The sequence below is a fragment of the Salvelinus namaycush genome, chromosome 6 (assembly GCF_016432855.1).
Source record: "Salvelinus namaycush isolate Seneca chromosome 6, SaNama_1.0, whole genome shotgun sequence".
Taxonomy (NCBI): Eukaryota; Metazoa; Chordata; class Actinopteri; order Salmoniformes; family Salmonidae; genus Salvelinus; species Salvelinus namaycush.
The window spans coordinates 23,203,278-23,227,935 of NC_052312.1; the positions used below are offsets into that span (position 1 = coordinate 23,203,278).

The 24,658-nt window shown below is 42.6% G+C and overlaps 1 protein-coding gene and 1 long non-coding RNA gene across 2 annotated transcripts; one reads left to right on the forward strand and one right to left on the reverse strand.

Annotated features, from left to right (window-relative positions):
• The first annotated feature begins 14 nt into the window (after positions 1-14).
• On the forward strand, positions 15-4,407 carry snapc2 (small nuclear RNA activating complex, polypeptide 2). Its single transcript, XM_038996229.1, has 6 exons — positions 15-114; positions 504-742; positions 1,099-1,272; positions 1,866-2,628; positions 3,077-3,165; positions 3,566-4,407. The coding sequence occupies exons 2-6, from the start codon at positions 512-514 to the stop codon at positions 4,172-4,174; spliced, it is 1,866 nt and encodes a 621-aa protein (XP_038852157.1). The 5' UTR covers positions 15-114; positions 504-511; the 3' UTR covers positions 4,175-4,407.
• LOC120049799 lies at positions 4,400-9,329 on the reverse strand. Its single transcript, XR_005477140.1, has 5 exons — positions 9,119-9,329; positions 8,917-8,988; positions 7,107-7,224; positions 5,564-5,655; positions 4,400-5,402 (listed from the first exon to the last, which is right to left on the reverse strand). It is a non-coding gene; the product is annotated as an uncharacterized LOC120049799 (long non-coding RNA).
• Between the last annotated feature and the right edge of the window lie 15,329 nt (positions 9,330-24,658).

The window sequence follows — 24,658 nt, forward strand, 5'->3', positions numbered from 1 at the left end:
TGGACCTGCGGCAGTCCGTAGTGTATTGATTCTTGAGCAGAAAACGTGTTGTCAAGGTTAGGTATAGAAACAGAACAGGATTCACTCTTTCCGGATAAAACTCAACATTTACAGGTATCTACTTGCACTTTATCACGTCGATAACAAACTATAATTTAGGGACTGGGACAAGGATAGCTTTGTAGTTAGCAAGCTAACTCTGGTCTTTCGCGCGACGAAAACGAGTTGCCTCTGCACTCTTTGTCGCGTTCCATTTTACTATATCCTTTCATCAAAGCAAATGTGTTGCTGGATAACTTGTCTCTATCTGTACAGTGTGCCATTACTCCAAAATAGGAAAACGACTTGAGCACTTTGTATACCTCCCGACTAGCTCTGGTCCACGCGAATACGTCAGCGCGAAACGCTATTTGGAAATCCGACGCATGCGCATGGACCAGAGCTAGCTACGATAGCTCCTGTCTAATTGTTTGTCTTCCATCCAACTAAACGTTGCTACCTAGCTAACACAATGAAGCCGCCCTCTCGTTCTCGAATACAACCGACGCGCTATGTGAACAAGAAGACCGAAAAGACTGTCTCGAAGCGAAAATCAACGTTCGCGTGCGCGGGATGGAGTCGGACGGAGCAACAGGTCCTGCTGCGGTGCCTCAACAAGCAGAACAAGATGACTGGCGGGATCCACGGGGCAATAGACATAGAGGCCCTGCACGAGAAACTTCCCAAGCAGTCCAGAGAAGAAGTAAGTTAGCTAGAAAGTGCATTTCAAATTGAGGTCACGCTCATTCATTGTGCATGTGAGAGATGTATTTTTCTCTGTGTCTGTGTCTGTCGACCAGAAGTCCCCACAAGAATAGTAAACAAACAAACATTTTACCAACTGGGGACATTTTGTTGGTTCCCATACGGTCAAATGCTATTTCTAGGGGGGTTTAGGTTAGGTTTTTGGGTTATGGAAAATAGGCTGTTTGAATGGGACTGAATTGTATGCCCCCACAAGGTTAGCTGCGCAAGACTGTGTGTGTGTCCAGTTCTGTACCGTATGTTCATACATAACACACCAATTAGTGTTTCTCTTCCATCCACTCTCCCTCCCAGATCCAGTCCCAGTTGGAGTCTCTGATGATGCGTGTGCTGAGAGCGGTGGTGGGCCAGGTGAAGAGGCAGAGGTCTGAGCTGAAGGCAGCCCTAAAGCCCATCCAGCTGTGGGCTGAACTGGCCCATGATATGGCTGGAGCTCTGGAGGAACCCATTACCTCAGCCTTCGCTCAGGTCTGTTCAGTTATATTTATATATATATATATATATATAAAATTACACAATACCATGACTTTCAAGGGATGGGGAAAGTATCTCAAAAGTGGCAATTATGTTAGAAAACAGTGCAAACATATGGACTACAACATCACTAGCCAGCTACCACCTGGTTACTCAACCCTGCACCTTGGAGGCTGCTGCCCTATATACATAGACATGGAATCACTGGCCACTTTAATAATGTTTACATAGTGCTTTACTCATTTCATATGTATATACTGTATTCGATTCTACTGTCAATGCCACTCTGACATTGCTCGTCCTAATATTTATATATTTCTTAATTCCATTATTTTACTTTTAGATTTGTGTGTATTTTTGTGAATTGTTAGATACTACTGCACTGTTGGAGCTAGGAACACAAGCATTTCGCTACACCCACAATAACATCTGCTAAAAATGTGTATATGACCAATAAAATTTGACTAGGCTTAAATATTTATATGATAGTCTAGATGTATTCAAGATTGAAAGTTACAAACTCTCCCTCTCTCTCTCCCATCTCCCCTCTATCGCTCTCTTCCCTTCTCCCTCAATCCTCTCTCCAGATGCTAGTCATCTCAGCCACAGAGCCCGGCAGCCTGACCAACTCGGACCCACCTCGAGAAGACTACCTCCCTAAGCAACAACGCTCCAACTTCAAGACCATCCCACCTAGACCCATACCCACCCCTATCTCCCAAAAAAACCCAGCCCCCTCAGGGGTATCTAACAGCCCTATAGTGTTTAACATTGCTTCTACACCCCAACCACCACCTGCAGTCTCTGTACCAGTCTCTGGTGTTCCCACCACCCAGCCGTCCACAATGAACCCCGGTTCTGGCGCGTCCAAACAGAGAGGCACTACACCAGCCTCTACGGTTGGAGCCCTACCCCAGGCTGGTTGCTCTAACTCCAGCATCCTCAGTCAGAATCAAGAAGGGTCTGTCATTTCCACTCTGCTTACAGTACCGATGCCTGTACAGTCCCTTTCTGCCTCATCGTCTGGTCCTACTACATCACTGCAGTCCCAGTCGGTGCCACAAGGTGGTGCGCACGGGCAGACCATGTCCAACGTCCTTTCCACTCAGCAGCCAGTGATGTCCTCTCCTGCCCCTGTCGATGTGTCAAAACAACAACAGCCCTCTGCTGCAGCCTCCTCTATTAGGCCGCAGCCTCAGCATCCCGGGGCTGGGCCAAGGAAAAGTAAACATGCGGATGAGAACACACCTAGATACACAGGCCTGGGGAGCATTGTGGACTTTGAGAAGATCTATCGGTTCTTAAGTACAGTCCACGTGCAGAGTGAATGTTTCAGACTGACTCCTATGGGTGAGATGATAGCTATTGTTGGGGTGGGGGCTGTGTCAGTTATACACTTTTTACCTTATGACAGTCGATAATCTGGTTTCTTTATTCTACATGTCTTACCAGGGTTGGGGTCAATTCCATTTTAAATTCCAGTCAATTCAGAAAGTTAACCAAATTCCAATTGTTCATATTCCCGTTTGAAAAGCGTTGAAGATAATTGGAATTTCTGTGTAGTTCTGGAATTTACCGGGATTGAAATGGAATTGACCCCAACCCTGCTTGTTATACAACCAACTGCTTGTAAAGATGCATTTGAGTCAAGAGGATAACACATTAGAGCACTAGGCTATTTCCAATGTGGTCAACATGCTCTGTCACATTCATATGTTGCAAAAAGTTTGGCCAGTCTGTCCCATTTCCTCATCATAATCTTCTTGTTCCTGTTCTTCTTTGACTTATTTTTCCACAGAAAGTGCTATAATACTGGACCTGCTGATGTCTCTGCCTGAAGAGCTCCCCCTCCTGGATTGTGCCAGACTGCAGCACCACCTGCTCCAGGTACTGTACACTCAACTACAGATCTAAGATCAGATTGCCCAGCTGATCTAGGATCAGTTTAGCTTTTTAATTCATAATGAATGAGACCTGGAACTTTATCCACAAAGTATTAGTGTAGATCTAGGATCAGTTTTGCTTTTTAATTTAGCAAGGAATAAGAGTTGGGACCTGATCCTAGATCAGCACTCCAACTTTGAGACCCTTTGTGAGTACGGGCCCAGGCCTAGAATTACGGATGGGTCATAGATCTCCACCTCACTCATTTCTGTGTGAGGGAGTTTGCCCTTTTGCTAGTCAGACCTCTCCACCTTACGTTTTCTCTTTTTAATATATTCTTTCTACCATCTCTGCCTTTTGAGATATATTTGACAACATTACTCTGTTTTCTTCTCACTCCTAGGTCCATGAACGGTTCTCAGCCCCGGTTCCCAAGGTGTCCCGGGAGGGCACCGGTACTGGGAGGCCCTGGTCCTCGGCGGCGGGAGGAGAAGGAACGAAAGCGGGAGATCAAAGAAAACAAGATGGAGGAGCAATATTTGTTGCTGTGACAACGCCCCCAAGTCCAGATGCTGGCGACAAGGTGGGGGCCCCACTTCAAATACAACAGGAGAGTCAGGTAGAAGGAGGAAGAGGTGGGGCTATTAGTGGAATCCCAGATGGTCGGGGAAGTGATGGGATGGAATGCACCTCAACCAATCAGGGTGTGGCTGCAACGGTGGTGCCTGTTAACCTGGTCGCCGGGTGTTCCAATTCCATTGCTAAGGATGGGGCTGTGCCGTTGCAGGGGAGTACAGAGGAAAGAGCGGGAACTGAGACTTTCGCGCCTTCACAGGACAATGGACAAGCCCAGGGACAAACACCCTTGACCAATGACGCGTCAGCAACGGCTACGCAAAGAAAATCTGACTGGGAGAAGGCGGGACTCTGTCCCCTTAACCCCTTCATGGTGCCTTTGAAACTGTTGGCACGGCAACAGATCCAGTCGGTGGAAGAGGTGGTGTTACAGTAGCCTCCATTTTTTGTTTATATTTTGAGACGAAATAGCTGACAACTTGAGGATTTCATAGAATGTTCTAAAGCCTTGGATTAGTACAGCAGTACTTAAGTTATTTAATCAGAAATGTCTCACTTTAACCTTCATTCATGGTTCATTTGATTGTGGTTTGTCATTTTTTTTGTTGCTTTGATATTATGCAGTTTACAAAAATGAGTCAGGAAATAAATCTTTGCTTTTATTACACATTTCAGATGTTTTGAGTGTTTTAATATCTGTTCCCTGTATACAGACACGTTGTTAGGCCATGTTATATATATATATATATATATATATATATATGTGATATTACAACATTATTCATTAGCCTTAGTACCAACGTTAAAAATGAGTAATGCTAATTGTCAAACTGGCATAAGTTGCATCATATCATTGGTCAAACAGTTTTTGCTGTTTTTGCATTGTCCCCTATAAGTTTCATTCAGTCTTCGCTCCCAAAGAGGAGACTGTCCAATACAGATCTTGTTTCAGTCTGTTTTTTTCCGGTTGTCGATGAAACACTGATTTAAAGGATGATCCACTACATCTCAGAGTAGATGTAGTGCTGATCATAAACTGTCAGGGAATATTAAAAAAGGGTATTTAAGTATGGAATAGGTTTTTAAAGTCAACCTTAGCTCCTCCATAGTATCTTTATGTAGTAATTTACCATGAAAGTACACACCAGTTTATAAAGTGCAACCACAGTATAACATACATATTTTACAGCTTCTTTTTAACAGGTTGAATGACAATGTAGACCACTTGTCAAACTCGAGGCCTGTGAGCCTATACAATCTGAAAATTTTATTTTTTTTGTCGCAGAAAAACGATGTCAATCGACATTGAAATTACTAAAACCAAATCAAAAGTTTGTAGAAATTATATTGGACCTACATGTATAGTCTCTTCACTTTGTCCAGATTGCTAACAGTCATCGAAATGAAAGCTAGACATTCTGGGAGCATCAGAAATTCCAAAAGCGATAGACAAATTTTAGCAAATTTTGACGACAAAGAAATACAGTACATTTTAAATGCGGCATTCTGTCCTTCTACCCACCTTTGATTGGCTGCCAGGGTCACTCAATGCAAAACGTTGCCCCGAAGAGGTCGGTTCAGGTGTCTATGTCTTGTATGGTGTCCCTATCAGCACCCCAGGAACTGTAGTCGTGGTAGATGGTCTCAAACCTCTCCCTGAACACCTTTTATAGGAGAAGAAAGAGTAAGAACAAAGCTTTACTGTCCAATTTGATTTATCATGTTTTTATTGCTTTTTAACCCCTTGAGAAAGTGTTTAAGTGACTTGCTCAAGGGGCACAATGGCAGGAGATGGCATCTAGTATAGCTTGAATAGAATCCCCACCTGTGCCTGTGTTCCATGGTAGGGAGACGTGGAGGAGTCTGCCTCGTACTGCAAGCCCACTCAGCCACCATAAGGTGGGTTAGGGTCATTCTCTGTATGATAGGGGACAAAAAATATATTTACAAATGGTCCCCCAAGCTAATCATGTTTAAACCAGACCAAGGTACTCTACTGATAAAGATAATTTAAAAAACTTTTTGGGGGAAGGGGGAGGTGTTATGCCACACTTTTAAAGTCAAAGACTTTGTATAACAAAGGCATATTATCCTTTTAACTAGAGTCGATGTACGAGCCCCCACAGGATATAATTAGAATTATTTAAAAGAAAATACACATAAAAATCTGTCTAAGCTAGAGATATCTTTTTTTTGTTGCATGGGCTGCATGTCAACCCCCTGCGTCCACCGATGTTGGCCTTCTGCACTTGCGGTGAAAGGTGGCAGCGCTACAGCTGTGTTTGTCAGACCATGAGACATCCTGAAAAATCGGTCTTCACAAAAACGTCTGTAGCGTTCCGAACGTCCTACAAACTATTATGACCCCTCTATGGAAAGATGAGACTCACAAACACGATGGTGTTCTCCATTTTGCTCTACAACCCCCCCACAAGCGTCAGACTCGTCTGAATTCGGTACTGCCAATCTGCCAACTTCTGTCTGTAGCGTCCGAACAGTTTGGGCTACACACTAATATGAACCCTCTTTGGAAAGGTGAGACTCATGAACACGTACATGTTGGTCTAGGACGCTCACAAGACTCGTCTGAAAGTAGCCCGGTACGAGTTTATAAAAATGAATGCCCCTTTTGCTCTCAGAACAGCCTCAATTCGTCAGGGCATGGACTCTACAAGGTGTCAACATTCCACAGGACTGCTGGCCCATGTTGACTTCAATGCTTCCCACAGTTGTGTCAAGTTGGCTGGATGTCTTTTGGGTGGTGGACCATTCTTGACACACGGAAAACTGTTGAGCGTGAAAAACCCAGCAGCGTTGAAGTTCTTGACACATTCAAACCGGTGAGCCTGGCACCTACTACCATACCCTGTTCAAAGGCACATACATATTTTGTCTTGCCCAGTCACCCTCTGAATGGCACACATATGTAATCCAAGTTTCAAGGCTTAAAAATCCTTATTTAACCTGTCTCCTCCCTTTCATCAACACTGGTTGAAGTGGATTTAACAAGTGATCTCAATTAGGGAATCATAGCTTTCACCTGGTCAGTCTATGTCATGGAAAAATCAGCTGTTCCTAATGTTTTGTACACTGTGTATATGGAAATAGTTTAGTGGCAAAACAAAGGTGTTACATTAAAAAAACATCCTGATCTTATGTTTCTCAGATATATATATTATGTCTCAATTTTTTTTTTTAAATAGTTGACTATCTGTTTTTCCATGTATGAATCTGTTATTCAATACATTTCTAGGGGCTAATAGCATTGAGTCAAATTCAATGTTTCGTCAAATAATTTGACTACAGGGGGGTTAAAACACATTTATAGCAACAACCTATGATAGCAGAGCAAGCTTTCGACAGTTTACCTGTTAGGACTGTGGTACTACATGAACCCACCAGTCGCCACTCGTAGTTGGCCTGTCGGGCCACTCAAAGTCGTCCTCCAGCCACTGGTTCACTGGTTCAGTATGGATGTCTTTAGCCCTGATATGAAGGAAAGGGGAGAGTGGGAACTTAGTTCATGAGTATTTTACTGATAGTCATGAATATTTGTAGGATGGACACGTTATAGAAAATATTCATAGTACCTGGACAAACTCATTTAGCTACAGGTATGTAGCTAGGAGCTTTGAGTGCTGTGTTGAACTTTAGTATTTCTCACCTGCGTGCTTGTCGTCTATGCCGGAGTTTTATATGATCACAACCTCTCTATGACTAGATGGTTGGGAGTCTACTACTGTACATTGCACTCAAAAAGGTAAACATACACTTCATTCTCTGTTTTGTCCCTGTATTTTTAGCTGCTGTGTTGAATTGAGTTATGTCTCACCTACGGGATTGTCGTCTATGCTAGGGCACGTAGACCAGGGTCAGTAACGCAGCAAAGATGTCTCGCTTCAGGATGGGGCCGTAACAGTCAGAGTCTAGGTACCAGTAGTCCTTGTTACAACTGTGTGGATAGTGGATCCGACACAGAGGGGTTTCTGGTTAGGTGGAGTCATCGAGCTAGCTATATGTTGGCTATATGGTACATACTGCATGTTATTATGTTATGTTATGTTATGCTATTAGCCAGTTGCGTCACCGAAAAGCTAGCAATTCGGCCACCAAGTGAAGACATTTTAAGCTTTTGTAAAAGGTTGCGTCAATCAAATCTGGTATCAGGATCAAATGTGATTCAGAGTCACCGAATATACTTTAATTATATTTATTTAACACAAGTGATAAATGGTAAATGCAATTTTCGTATATACGGGTTCACTGTATCACCACGCAGGATAAAGCAGAGAACTGACTGAAATAGTACAGACATCTTCTTTTATACTGTGACAGAGGTAGTTCCAATTTTAGAGTTGGCCTGTCACAGTAGAGGCTTAGCGTGGTTTAAACTTGCTAGCCTATCGGTGGTGCCCAGACACAGCACTCAGGATTCAAATGTCCGGAATGTTGTTTGTGAAGATTGAGCTGATTTGTTGGTTTCTACACATTCCTCAGTTCCTGTTTTCTTGTTATTCAGCATTTTTCCTACACATTCCTCAGTTCCTATTTTCTTGTTATTCAGCATTTTTCCATCTTGTCTCAACCTTGTGGTTTACACAGTCGACACCCTAGATTAACAACAGCTTTTCTGCAGTCACGCTATGTTTTGTGATTAACATGTCCTACTTCTATAAGGCATATATTTATGTTAAAAGAGAACAAAACCATCCTTCACACTTTGGAGTGAGCTTACCAGTATGATCTTAACTCTGTTACATGTGTTATGTTATGCTATGTCATGTTATTTTATAAGAAGTCTTAAGATGTAATAGTCTTAACTGCAGACTGGTCCGGCCCGTGACATACTACAGGTGCCGGTGTTACAGTGTTTTGTTCTGTTGTGGCCAGAGGCACAGGGAGAGACACAGACGAGTCGCCCATCTATTTCAGCTGCATGGTAGTATACCTTCAAGTTCTTGTCAAGTCCGGCCTGGTTGCATAAAGCTACACGAAGACAGTGGTAAGTGAAGTTAACAATTCAGTTAAAAGTTAAGTCAATGCAGGATATTAATTGGAATTACAATTCAATAATTGAAAACGGTCATTCATTTTCAGTGAGGATATTTAAATTCTCTATATCCAATGTTTTTCCAGTTTTAAGTAAATTACCCCAAATATAGACTATAGTATACGTACATTCTTTATCAAACGTAGCATTTTTGACTATGATATCTCCAATGATGGTCACTCCAAGGCAGCCTTCTTGACCTGTGGATGCAACAGAACAGTGTTTTATCAAAAACAAATTATTTGACTCGTGATGTATTGATAGTCTGGAAACAGGCTTATAGGCTTTTTCAATAACTGGTTTCTGATCACGTAAGTGTCTGTTACTGACCTGTTGTGCAGTTTTTGGCCTCATCGAGAATGTCCTTGGTCTGTTCTTCTGACTCAGTGATGTCATTAGTTAGGTTCTTCCCATTCTCTACACGCAGTAAAACCTTATGCTCCACCACGACACTGCCCTTTCTAATAGAGGGGGGATATGTTCCAAAAAGAGATTCCACATTCAAAAAGAGGTTCAACGTAGCTTTTAAAGTAAGTATTAAATTAACATTCATTGTGTAACGAGCCTGGGTTTATAAGCGCGGATGTCGACTCTGCCGCACGAGCATGCTTTTGCGGCACAGTCGATAGCGCACTGGACTTCGGGCTACCTCGACCTGCTACCTGCTGTTTCATTACATTGGTGTCAGAAGTGGGATGCATTTGCATGCATTTGTGAAGGTCAGACGTAAGAGCGAGAACAATGGCTAAACCTGGTCTTAACTTCCAATGCTCCATCCCCCCTCCATGCCACTCCGCCAACCACCAGGATGCCCGGGCATCAGAACATTCTAGGCATTCCCGTGATTGGCAGATAGCAGGTTGATTGGCATGTCGGACCCCGCGAACACTGGCAAGTACAACACAACCAACTAATAGTAATAGGCTGACCACATTGCAAAATATATTTAGAAATCTATGTTATTAATTTATTGTACCCACATTGCTCGTGCTGCCAACGAGCATCTGCGTTGCCAAGGCCTAAAATAGAAATCAGTTCTATTTCTGACTCAGATCGTGCTGCAAGTCATGCCTCTCCCATCTCCTCATTGGTTTGTAGAAGCAGGTACCCACGTGCCATCTCCTTATTGGTTATACCCACGTGGGTGACTGAAAGACGAACGAGGTCAGTGGCGGTAATGCAGTAGAGTTGAGGCGCTTACAGAAGTTGCATGGATGGGAAAACATTTTTAAATTTCATGCAATTCTACGTAATTTGACATGACTAGAGACACACAAATTATCTAAATGACAGGCTACTTTGACACTGATAATTTGAGATCAATTAAAACGACCTTGTCTTGAATCCATCAATAGCCTAGGCATAGGTGTGTAGAGACACACATATTGTACAATATGGAGAGGAAATTATAGTCCTAAAAAGCTATCCAGTTTCACTGGCTCACCCAATGATTCGCATCTCACTCGCTGCCGACGTCCAATGCGCTTTTGCCAAAAGGCTATCTCTCTCTTGTTTTGCTTTGTTAAACAATTGTAATGAAACAGGCAGGGAGCAGGTCTCGAACCCTCGACCTTCTAGCCCGAAGTCCGGCGCGCTATCGACTGTGCCGCAAAAGCATGCTCAAGCGGCAGAGTCGATTTCCGCGCTTATAAACCCAGGGTCGTTACACTACTCCCTCCTTTCAAAGAGCGCGTCCTCGCGCTAGCTTGCGACTTTACGTCTTACAGGAACGCGCTCACCGGCCAAGCACACGCACTGTCGTGGATGCGAGGTCCGATCACTTCCGACACCAATGTAATGAAACAGGAGGGAGCGGGTCTCGAACCCTCGACCTTCTAGCCCGAGGTCCGGCGCGCTATCGACTGTGCCGCAAAAGCATGCTCAAGCGGCAGAGTCGATTTCCGCGCTTATAAACCCAGGGTCGTTACACAATGTTCGCTCAATAGGCCTATTTGGAAGTTGATCAAATATTTTGGTAGCCTACATTAGATAGATTAGAGTCTTCTGTTTTCCGCAGGAGCCCTTTGCTTTCCAACCTGTGTTTTCCCAAGATTGTGTTTGAAATATTGCGAAAGGCCCGTTTTGTCTGCATGCTGTTCGGCAAGTTTTCGACGGTACACACATCCATAACTAGGCTATAAAAATAGCTACTGATGGTGTAATAGGATATTCTGAATTATTTCATTTCTTTCTGAACAGACAGCAGTAATTCTATAACTTTGGTAAATGTATTTAAATTTATCAGGCCAGCACCCTTCCTACGGCTATGATTCTATAAGGAAATAAATGATTAACTGCAACGCTGGAGAGATGAGTGTTGCAGGCTCATGTCTATCAGAGCAGAGAGAGGGAGAGAGATAGCAAGTGAATCTCATTCTAGTTCTGGTAGAGATACAGACGTGCATCCCTCACTCACCACAGCAGAAGCCGCGCATTAGGTTACAATGTAGCGCAAAGCAATAAACCACCCGATTCACCCCAAATATATTCTTAGCATATCAGGCGTGGGCTGAAAATCTACTTTATCACATTACGTGTTTTGAAGGGGTAGGAGATTAATGAAGCGGCAACTTAAATTCAGTTTTATTGCTTTTATTCTAATTTTTACATTGCAAAGAGTGCAAATAATTGTTCATGCCATGAGAGGTACCGGGTCCGGGAAAATAGGTTCCGGAATGAAACAGTCCAAAACAGAGAGGTGCCGGATCTTGGATCCAGTATTAAGCTCCGAGTTTGACTATACAGTAGTATGACTACAATTTGATTATACACATAGAAAGTTTCCCCAAGTTCTCAGGTCATATTATCATTGCCATAATTTCCCAGTTCACTCACTGATACTTTTAAAATTCGTAATTAATATAATGCATGCATTTTTGTGTGTTTTCAAAGGTTCAATCAGTGCCTCCGGAGGTAAAAAAAAATTGCCTGATAAAATCCTCAAAGGTAGTACAGTATATTGTATTGCTGACACCAGCAGCCAAATGCAGTTTAAAACCACACCAATCATTAGAGAATCTAATACATTTTCCATGAAACTTAATTAGCCTATCCATTAAGTATACCTATAACAGCCATAGAACGTGTATTGTATTGCTGATGACTAACACTAACTTAAGTTACCAGCTGTTAACCCTAACAGAGGCAATAGAGGTCAGTTTTTTTTTATTTTTTTACCATGATTACCAACAAAAAAATCAATTTAACATGATTTCTGTGTTTACCATCACAAATAGTAAACTTTGTGATTATAGCACCGAATTTGGCACAGAGGTAGATGTATGTACCCTGAAAAGATATAGATATGGAGCCACCCCAGATTAGGCCCCTTGAGGGCATGGCAGCCGCTATAACTAAAAAATAACTACAAGTATTCATATCCCTTGACTTATTCCACATTTTTTTGCATTACAGCCTGAATTCAAAATGGATTAAATATTATTTTTTCTCACCTATCTACACACAATACCCCATAATGACAAAGTGAAAACAGGTTTTTTGACATTTTAGTAAATTTATTGAAAATGAAATACAGAAATATCTCATTTACATAAGTATTCACACCCCTGAGTCAATACATGTTAGAATCACCTTTGGTCTTTCTGGGTAAGTCTCTAAGAGCTTTGCACACCTGGATTGTACAATATTTGCCCATTATTCTTTTACAAATTCTTTAAGCACTGTCAAATTGGTTGTTGATCATTGCTAGACAACCATTTTCAAGTCTTTCCATATATTTTCAAGTAGATTTAAGTAAAAATTGGAACTCTGCCACTCAGGATCATTCACGATCTTCTTGGAAGCAACTCCAGTGTAGATTTGGCCTTGTGTTTTAGGTTATTGTCCTGCTGAAAGGTGAATTAATCTCCCAGTGTCTGGTGGAAAGCAGACTGAATACGATTTTCCTGTAGCATTTAGCCTGTGCTTAGCTCCATTCCATTTTCTTTTTTTAATCCTGAAAAAAATGTCCCAGTCCTTAACGATTACAAGCATAACCCATAAAATGATGCGTCCACCACTATGCTTGAAAATATGGAGAGTGGTACTCAGTAATGTGTTGTATTGGATTTTCCCTAAACATAACACTTTGTATTCAGGACAATAATTTATTATGCTTTGCCACATTTTTTGCAGTATTTCTTTAGTGCCTTGTTGCAAACAGGATGCATATTTTGGAATATTTTCATTCTGTATAGGCTTCCTTCTTTTCACTCTGTCAATTAGGTTAGTGTTGTGGAGTAACTACAATGTTGTTGATCCATCCTCTGTTTTCTCCTATCACAGCAATTAAACTCTGTAACTGTTTTAAAAAGTCACCTGTGGCCTTATTGTGAAATCTTTAAAACTGTTTCCTTCCTCTCCGGCAACTCAGTTAAGAAGGACAGCTGTATTGATACACCATCCAAAGTGTAATTAATAACCTCACCATGCTCAAAGGGATATTCAATGTCTGCTTTTTTTGTACCCATCTACCAATAGGTGCCCTTCTTTGCGAGGCATTGGAAAACCTGCCTGGTCTTTGTGGTTGAATCTGTGTTTTAATTTCACTGCTCGACTGAGGGACCTTACAGATAATTGTATGTGTGGGGTACAGAGATGGGTTATTAATAAAAAAAATCATGTTATACACTATTATTGCACACAGGGTGAGTCCATGCAACTTATTATGTGACTTGTTAAGCAAATTTTGACTCTTGAACTTATTTAGGCTTGCCATACCAAAGGGGTTGAATACTGTACTTATTGACTCAAGATATTTCAGATTTAAAAAATGTATTATTAATTTGTAAACATTTTAAAAAACATAATTCAACTTTGACATGATGGGTTATTGTCTGTAGGCCAGTGACAAAAAATCTAAATTAAATCAATTTTAAATGCAGGCTGTAACACAACAAAATGTGGAACATGTCAAGGGGTGTGAATACTTTCTAAAGGCACTGTACATATTTAGCTTCTAGTCAATGTATTTATACCAAGTTGAAAGTCTCATCTTTCAGATACAATTACAAATGAGTTGGTTAGTTAATAGACCAATAAGAAAGAGAGTTCCAAATAGCAAGTTTTCCCCTACCCACTCAGACCAACTCCCAGGCAGTCCTAGCAAAATTCTTACTTGAGAAATTTCTCTTTGCTAAGAAGCTATTTTTGTTTCTTTTTCACCATTCTAATTGGGGGGGGGGGAAACACAGTAATGTACTTAACTGTTACCCAAAAACGTCTGTATTGGACTTTTAAGCTCAAAATGTTTGCACTTTTTGGGTTAAATGTCATTTAAAATCCCACGAAGCATAGAAAAGGTAAAGCATTTTCCATTCAAATGCATTCAGTATGGGATCTTACCTATAAAAGCCATCAATAGTAGAAAACACCATAGTATATCCATAGCATGGGTTCCCTTGAGACCCATGATTGCTCAGGGGCAACCTCTATGTTAAAATGACATTCAACAAGAGCTGAGATGCATATTATGCTGTATATATACAAGGACTTAGAAGTGACTAAAGGGAGGTGGTCTGTGTCAAACGAGCTGTTAAGTTGGTTCAATATATAACCGTCACCTCTCTTTGAGCTCTAAATAGGATTTATTATAGCCTTGGTGTGAGGACAGGAGGGCACCGGAAGTGATGCGAAGGCACGGCAAGGCAAGAAATAAGAGATATGTAGCTCCAATGGAGCTGCCATTGTAGAAGATAACAAAGGGTTGTAAATTATATAGCTTGTCATTTCACATGCGGCAATAAATGTTCTTCATACTTTCTTAATTCTCTTTAACCAACCAACCAACACTCTAGATGCAAGGACTGACAATCCATGACAACCACATGATCGTTTTAACCATGCTTTGAAGCTATACCTTGTTTGTTTACACTGGAATGGATGGACAAACGTATTAATGAATGAACGGACGAATGTGTCTTGTTTTGGATTCAAGGTTTCCAGCAAGACAATGACCCCAAGCACTAATCAAAATCCACCCAAAAAATTGTTAATTGACCACATAATCAACATTTTGCAATGGCCATCTCAGTTTCCAGGCTTGAAACCCTTGAATTGAAGAGGGCAGTCCATAAGGAATGGTGTAAGATCCATCCCAATGGGTTCTCCAATCTCATAAAACATTTGAAGAAAAGGCTCAGTGTTGTTATCCTCGCAAGGGGAGGTTGCTAGCGTATTGAACATTTTGACCCCTATCTTCCTGAGACATTTTTTGTATTACTTGTTAAACATCTCTTTCTCTGAGGAATTGTATTAGTATAATTAGCATAGAATATAGCTCAGTATTTGTATTCTTTATTTTTATCAAGGGTGCCAATAATTATGGACCTGACTGTATATGACTCTGCAACACTACAGAACAAGAGGGTTCCAATGCAATCCAACACATTTATACTCCCTTATAAATTAACTTAATTTTTATCAACGGTTTCCCAGTAATTGAGTGGAATCAGCTGTGAATTTGTTTAGTGTCCATGAGAAAGTTCACTGTGACTTCTGTTGATCCTGCAGTTACTGCAAGCCGTCCTTTGCCAGATCCATCTACATACACAGATCGGCTACATACTGTAGCTAGCTACACATCCATAGGCATACAGTTATTTTTATCCTCCACTACACAATACGCAAGTAACGTTAAGTTAAATAGTTAGCTAGCTATGTTACTTCAGCTGCAATGCACAGCAAGCTTACACAATTGTACATTCAATTTGCAGTAAATGCTTTAGCTAGCTAGATTCTTTACATCCACTGTTTCCCAGACAACAGCCTGGTTTGCTGGTTCTCAGGAGTCCCTAAAACATTAAACAACATGAATTACAATGTCATACTGTACTCGTGTCATAACACCAGCTAGCTAGTCAGTTAACTTGCTAAATTGCGATTTTCGTAAATTAACTTTATGACAAAAAAATGCACAAACGTTTGTCTCTACATTAACTAACATATTCCTGTCAATTGTAAATGTTTAGTTTGACTCGTTATGACATTATAATGACTTACATTTGCTTCCCCCGTAATGTTTTGTCAGCCATCTTTGCTGAGGAAAGTCACCAGGGACGGGTGGCTCACGTCAAATTCGTCATTGGAACCACTCGATTTGATTGGTCATATAAAAACCTTGGGACCCAAATGCATAATGAGTGCTCTAACTCCCCCTTGTGGTGGTCTATAGCAATGAAGCCGTGACACTGGGTACCTCTAAGTCCCGTGGTGTAAGCTCGCAACTTTTAAAGGAGGAACCACTGTACCTGCGAGATCAGGTGCACATGTGGTCTCAATTAAATAGTAGGCTATAGCCTATCCATGGGCGGAGAAGCACGGGGCAGTAATCTTTCCCAGGAAATGTACTTCCTAAATCGGCCTATGATTAGGCTATAATTTCCTACATTGCCTAGAAATGGGCCTAAATATTGATCACCCACAATTCTCCGTCTGAAAATCTATAAACTTAGATTTAGAGAAAGTGCAAGTCTCTCCAACTTTGCTCTCTTCAAACTACATCTAGCAAAATTGTTGGGACCATGGCTGGCAAGTGGGCTGCATCACACACGCCTAAAATGACATTGCGGGACTGCAGTTGGGTTTGGGATCAGTTCTTGCTGTAGCGGGTGTGACAGGAGCAGGATGAAGAAATCGGTCCTGTGCAGATGTCTACTATGCACCATGACAATGAAACCTGTAAGGTTAGAGCTGTTTATTACTGTGTCTGTGAAAAGTAGGGAATTAGCTTGGGAAACTGACAGAGAATAGCTAACGTTGCCTCCCGAGTGGCGCAGCGTTCTGAGGCACTGCATCGCGTCACTACAGATCTGGGTTCGATGCTGTGTTGCAGCCGTCCGCTACTGGGGGACCCATGAGGCAGCGCACAATTGTCCCAGCGTCGTCCGGCTTAGGGGAGAGTTTGGCCGGCTGGGATGTCCTTGTCCCATCACGCTCTAGTGATTCCTTGTGGCGGCCGGGCGCCAGCTTCCTCCGACACATTGGTGCGGCTGGCTTCCGGGTTAAGCAAGCATGGGAGTTGCAGCGATGGGACGAGACTGTAACTACCAGTTGGATATCTACAAAATCGGGAGGTTAAAAGTTAGGTGAAAAAAATATGAAATGCCCTGGCGTTGATGACTTTTTGCAAATCTAATGAGTTTCCCACGTTGATTCAGCGTCATCACATAGATGTTTTGGTGGAAACCATGTTGATTCAACCAGTTTTTGCCCTGTGTGTACCGCCTTGCACACTTTTGACTGCATCTAGCTGATCTGGGGTGTAATCATTAGTACATAAACTAGAGTTTTTATTGGACAAATTCAGGTAGGTACATCCCCGTTTGGTTCCGTTTGCTTCTGTTTAAGAAACGTTTTGCAACAGAATCGGCAGGATGAATACACCCCTGATCACCCTCACACAAAGTTCACTTTCATAGCAAACACATACACCATCATCACTGTGCTCGTTCCTTCTGTCATCTACATTCAGACCCCTTGACTTTTTCCACATTTTGTTAGGTTACAGCCTTATTCTAAAATGGATTAAATATTAATTTTTTCCCCTCATTAATCTACACACAATAACCCATAATAACGAAGCAAAAACAGGTAAAAAAAATGTTTTGCAATTTTATTTCAAATAAAACCTGAAATATCACATTAAATTAATATTCAGACCCTTACTCAGTACTTTGTTGAACCTTTGGCAGCGATTGCAGCCTCGAGTCTTCTTGGGTCTCTCCAGAGATGTTCGATTGGGTTCAAGTCCGGGCTCTGGCTGGGCCACTTAAGGACATTCAGAGACTTGTCCCAAAGCCACTCCTGCATTGTTTTGGCTGTGTGCTCAGGGTCATTGTCCTGTTTGAAGGTGAACCTTCGCCCCAGTCTGAGGTCCTGAGCGTTCTGGAGCAGATTTTCATCAAGGATCTCTCTCTACTTTGCGCCGGTCATCTTTGAATCGATCCTGACTAGTCTCCCAGTCCCTGCTGCTGAAAAACATCCCCACAGCATGATGCTGGCACCACCATGCTTCACTGTAGGGATATTGCCAGGTTTCCTCCAGACGTGACGCTTGGCATTCAGGCCAACAAGTTCAATCTTGGTTTCATCAGACCAGAGAATCTTGTTTCTCATGGTCTGAGAGTCTTTAAGTGCTTTTTGGCAAACTCCAAGGGGAATGTCATGTGCTTTTTACTGAGGAGTGGCTTCTGTCTGGCCACTCTATCATAAAGGCCTGATTAGTGGAGTGCTGCAGAGATGGTTGTCCTTCTGGAGGGTTCTCCCATCACCACAGAGGAACTCTAGAGCTCTGTCAGAGTGATCATCTGGTTCATGGTCACCTCCCTGATTGCTGAGTTTGGCCGGACGGCCAGCTCTAGGAAGAGTTTTGGTGGTTCCAAATTTCTTCAATTTAAGAATGATGGAGGCCACTGTGTTCTTGGGGACCTTCAATGCTGCAGACATTTTTTGGTACCCTTCCCCAGGTCTGTTGCCTCGACACAATCCTGTCTCAGAGCTCTACTGACAATTCCTTCAACCTCATGGCTTGGTTTTTGCTCTGACATGCACTGTCAACTGTGGGACCTTATATAGACAGATGTGTGCCTTTCCAAATCATGTCAAATCAATTGAATTTACCACAGGTGGACTCCAGTCAAGTTGTAGAATCATCTCAAGGATGATCAATGGAAAAAGGATGTACCTGAGCTCAATTTCGGGTCTCATAGCAAAGGGTCTGAATACTTATGTAAATAAGGTATTTCTGTTAGAAATGTTTTATACATTTGCAAAAATGTCTAAAAACCTGTTTTTGATTTGTCATTATGGGGTATTGTGTGTAGATTGCTGAGGATTTTTTATTTATTTAATCAATTTTATAATAAGGCTGTAACGTAACAAATGTGGGAAAAGTAAAGGGGTCTGAATACTTTCCGAAGGCACTGTATGTGCTCTCCTCCTCTCATCTTTTCTCTCCGCTTGTGGACTTCAGTACACAACACAACAGCTGTCTGTGACCATGCGAAAAAAAACTCTCAGAGCCAAACCTTCATACCATAACCGATACACAGCCTACATTGTTGTCACCGTATTAGCTAACGTCATAGTCAACATAGCTACCAGAACTAACACTTTAGTAAACCCACAATCCAATCCATGTGTACAATCACACAGTACAATGTACAAAAAGCAGTTTAGCAGTTACACCGGCAGTCCTCAGTGGCAATAAATTAATTGCAGTGTCGGATAGCCTTGGCCAGCTAGCTAACATAAATAGCAGTCCTCTCTGAGTCAGGTTGTCGAGTAGGCTAAATTAGCTGCATTAGTTAGCGTGAAAGGTATACAAAAATAAATAAAATACAACAAAATATATCTCTGCTGCTTCTCCTTAATTTCAGAAAAAAATGATTTGTTTTAAACTGTTCAACTATTGTCTTTCTCTCTCTTTGAGTCAACTACTCACCACACTTTGTGCACTGCAGTGCTAGCTAGCTGTACCTTGTGCTTTCAGTACTAGATTAATTCTCTGATCCTGTGATTGGATGGACAACATGTCAGTTCATTCTGCAAGAGCTGATAGGTTGGTGGATGTCCTCCAGAAGTAGTCATAATTACTGTGTAAGTCTATGGAAAGGGGTGAGAACAATAAGCCTCCTATGTTTTTGAAAATAGCTGTTGAGGCTACTGTAGACCTTCATTGCAAAACAGTGTGTTTTAATCAGTTATTTGGTGACGTGAATATATTTACTATAGTTGTATCTAAAAATAAACTTTAATATTTCACTTTTTTAATTTGTATGAAATTTGCTGAGTAGGATGGTCCTCCCCTTCCTCCTCTGAGGGGCCTCCACTGTGTGTGTGTGTACTGAATTATGAATGAGGCCAACTCTGATGCCACCTACCTTTCGTTAATATTTTAGTGTGCACCTGGAAGCACCATCAGAAACACACACACAAAACGGAAGCACCATCAGCTGGGGTTTGAGTGTATGGTGGAAAAATTGTAAGATTATGCTATAATACTTTTATTGCATCAAATGGTTGTTTTATTCAACAGAATACAGTATTCTGTTAACTATTGTGTTGGTGTTCTACTGAGGATGGGCCTCTGGGAAATAACACTGACAGGAGATGTACGATGTCTTTTGGGTGATAAAACCTAAAGAGCATTCCAGAGCATGAATGAATGTTTCTGTTCTATACCGTACCAGGCCGAGATGGTTCCAGTTTGGAGTCGGAGGGCCAGACACTGGTCTCTACACAATGAAAACTGTTGACACATCAGATACTGTCTGCTATGTATTATAGGTGTCACATGGAGGACACTGGAGAGACGAAGCAGGTATGCGGAGTAAAACATTTAATAAAGAACGGACATGGCACGAGACAGGAACAGCGTCAGCAAACTAATAACACAGACAAAAACAATTAATGCAGCAGCAGGGAACAGAGCTGGGGAACTGACAAATATAGGGGAGGAAATAAACAGGTGAATAGTGAGTCCAATATCGCTGATGCGCGTGACGAGGGAAGGCAGGTGTGCGTAATGGATGGCAGGAGTGCGTGATGCAGGGCAACCTGGCGCAATCAAGCGCCAGGGGGAGGGAAGAGCGGGAGCAGACGTGACAGTACCCCCCCCCCTCTTGGGGCACCACCCGGCGACCCACCTGGGCGAACCGGCCGAGACATGGGCACTGGGCAAGCCGGTTGGGGCATGGGAGCCCAACTATCCGGCTGAGGCAAGACGCCTGTCAATCCCGCTGCAGCGAGGGAGGACTGATGCAGGGCAACCTGATGCCCTCGAGGCCAGGGGGGGAAGAGTGGGAGCAGATCTGACAGTACCCCCCCCTCTTGGGGCACCCCCCGGGTCCCACCTGGGCGAACCGGCCGAGACATGGGCGCTGGGCAAGCCGGTTGGGGCGTGGAAGCCAGACGAACCGGCAGGAGGGTAAGAGCCTGGCGAGCCGGCTGAGGCATGGGAGCCTGACGATCCGGCTGAGGCAAGACGCCTGGCGATCCCGCTGCAGAGAGTTATCCCGATGATCCGGTGGAGAGTGACGTGGAATGGGAAGCCGCCGAGCCACCCGAGGCAAGGAAACCTCTCGAGCCAGCCAGGGCGTGGAAGTCCAACCGGCTGGCTTAGGCACCCCCGGTTCCATCGGCGGCGGAATCCACCCCGACGTCACCAAAAAAACAAACAAACAAAAAACTCCTGGGCAGGCTGGGCGAACAAGAACTGACGATCCGGCTGAGGCCCGACTTGGGATGGGCGCCATCCGAGCCAACTGGGGCAAGGAAACCTCTCGAGCCAGCTATTGCGTGGAAGCCCGACGAGCTGGCTAGGCACCCCCGGTTCCATCGGCGGCAACCCAGAGCCGACGTCACCATACCAACCGGAAAGCCAGTACTCCCCGATGCTTCGTATGTTGGCTGCTGCATTCTGTCACATGGATGACGCTGGAGAGACGAAGCAGCTACGGGGAGTAAAACATTTAATAAAGAACGGACATGGCACGAGACAGGAACAGTGTCAGCAAACTAATAACACAGACAAAAACAATGAATGCAGCAGCAGGGAACAGAGCTGGGGAACTGACAAATATAGGGGAGGAAATAAACAGGTGATAAGTGAGTCCAGGTGAGTCCAATATCGCTGATGCGTGTGACGAGGGAAGGCAGGTGTGCGTAATGGATGGCAGGAGTGCGTGATGCAGGGCAACCTGGCGCCCTCAAGCGCCAGGGGGAGGGAAGAGCGGGAGCAGACGTGACAATTGGGTATCTTTCATACAGATCTTAACCTTGTGACCCGTTCTATATATCTGTTGTTCGTCATGTAGGTTGAAAGGGGTGTATCTTGGCTATAAAAGACCTTTGTACTTTTGTCTCGGGGCTCTCAACGAATCATCTGAGCATGAATCGTCGACTAGCCATGACCAGCCATCATTATCGTAGAGCACTCAAATGATTCACTTTATATGTGTGCGTTGTATTGACCTGCTCTCTTATTAATAAGTGATTAATGATTTAGTTTAAGTTTAACTTTGAATTGTGTGATAAGTTTGTCTCTTCTCATTTGATAGTAAAGAACTTAACCACCACAAGAGACACGAAGCCTGCATTCCAACCACTTAAAAGACACGCCCTATCCCCTCAAATTAAGTGGACACTTCTGATGACTTATCAGGACGTCTGACGAGTATACACTTGCAGGGCAAGGGGCGAGGGAGGAAGGAATGATTTTTAAATGGACCGCCCTCGCCCGGAAATTCGTCACTCGTTCATCTCGCAATGATTGTGTTTTCAATCACCGGCAGGTGGGTGCTTTATATGCGCTACAGTCGATTATAATTGCATGTCTACTTATATTAACTATATAATTATCAATATACGCCTACTGTATGATAGCTACCTAACTAGCTACTTCTGAAGAAGGAAAATGTTTTATTTTTACAATATCCAAAAGCTAACCAAACAAAAACATAATTACTTTTATGAGACGTGTTTATGCATTAGTAGCACAATTTCTAACTTATTTACATTCGTTTTTACTTACACTTGTATGTTGATTTCGTATTGATGTTGAGGTTTTAAGTTTTGGTGGACTTTTCTTAGCGGATGTACAATCATTGCGAATTTAATTATGGGGCGTTTCAGGCCCCGAAGTGAACATAATTGTACACTCGCAAACTCCATTAAAAACGAGGGAGGAGGGGGTTACATGCAAACTTCCCTTGCTTGGCTAATCATTAGGACTGACGACAAATATGGCCGCAGGGATTCCCCAAGGGCTGAGGGCTGAGGGCTGTTTACTTTGAGTTTGAAACACAGCCAGAATAACAGCAGCTGTCCCCAGCTGATAACATCATACAGGCATCTGAATACAGGGTCAAAGCTGGTGTACTGGGCTTGCAAGTTTTCGTTCCAACCCTGCTCAAACACACCGGATGCTACTAATCGGCTGCTCTTCAGGGCCTTAGCCGATTGAGGTGTGGTGTGTGGTCACTAGTGATGCGTGGGTCAGCTGTTTGTTGTGGCTGCAATTGCTAATAACCCATAAAGTGAAAATCTAAGGCCCATGATTTTTTTAAAGCCTCATGTAGATAGGCCTATGTTTCTGCATATAATTTCAGACATTTTGGTAGGCTATTTGTTAGTCAACTTGTCTATAATTACACTGAACAAAAATATAAACGCAACATGTAAATGTTGGTCCCATGTTTCATGAGCTGAAATAAAAGATCCCAGAAATGATCCATACGCACAAAAAGCTTATTTCTCTCAAATTTTGTGCACAAATTTGTTTACATCCCTGTTAGTGAGCATTTCTACTTTGCCAAGATAATCCATCCACCTGACAGGTGCGGCATATCAATAAGCTGATTATACAGCATGACCATTACACAGGTGCACTTTGTGCTGGGGACAATAAAAGGCCACTCTAAAATGTTTTGTCACTCAAGACAATGCAACAGATGTCTCAAGTTGAGGGAGTGTGCAATTGGCATGCTGATTGCAGGAATGTCCACCAGAGCTGTTGGCAGAGAATTTGATGTTCATTTCTCTACCATAAGGCGCCTCCAACGTCATTTTAGAGAATTTGGCAGTATGCCCAACTGGCCTCACAACTGCAGACTGTGTATGGCGTCGTGTGGGCGAGCGGTTTGCTGATGTCAACATTGTGAACAGAGTGCCACATGGTGCCGGTGGGGTTATGGTATGGGCAGGCATAAGCTACGGACACAATTGCATTTTATCGATTGTTAATTTGAATAGACAAAAATACCGCAACAAGATCCTGAGGCCCATTGTGAGACCCATTTTTTTTTTAAGGTATCTGTATCCCAGTCGTGACATCTATAGATATGGGCCTAATGAATTTAATTAAATTGACTGATTTTCTTATATGAGCTGTAACTCAGTAAAATCTTTGAAATTGTTGCATGTTGCGTTTATATTTTGGTTCAGTATACATACATGCAGCTACTCTTCTGTCATTACTTGTTGCCCTAGAAGACTAAATAAACCCTTGCTCACCAGAATATATCTCATACATGTATAGAATGAACGCTTCAGTCTAGTTGACATAGGTAACGATCTCTTTCATCTCTGCTTAGGGACCGGAGAGAAAATTCAATAACAAAAAAAAAAAAGATTTGAAAGATTTTTCGATAAGATTTCAGTTCTGCTTGGATACATATTTTGTGGTTGAAATACTATCAGCTTTTAAGATGCTGATAAAGATAGCACCTTTACAGACGGTCCCTAACTGCACATTTATTCTCTCAAGATGCTGAAAGAAGTAAATCATATTTCTCCACTCCTGTTCCCCGGTCAGAATTTACATTTGATTTGGTGTATCATTTTACAGCAAGAACTGCTTAATTCTGTAGGAGTTCATATTATATTAGGCTATGTGAGAGGTTATATACCTACAGTCAGTGTCCAGATTTCAGTTACTATTCCAATTAACTCTGACGGTACAGTTCCCTTGACGTCCCGTGTTGTGACTGTCGAATTTGTATTGCGCCTCACAATAATCACACGTCTTTCCCAAACATTAGGCTACTGTTCTGGCCCTCCCTTCTCTTTCTCTTCAACTCTGCATTTCACAGCTTTTCTCTTAATGAATTAAACCTTTTTGACTCGGTGGATCAACATTAACTTTTTCTGCCGTAGTTCCCAAAAGCATTGGGCAATTTGGGTGCGTACAGTTAGGCTTATAATTAAAATATATATTTAACCTTTATTTAACTAGGCAAGTCCGTTAAGAACAAATTCTTATTTACAATGACGGCCTACCCTGGCAAAACCCGGATGACGCTGGGCCAGTTGTGCACCGCCCTATGGGACTCCCAATCACGTCCGGATGTGATGCAGCCTGGATTTATATGC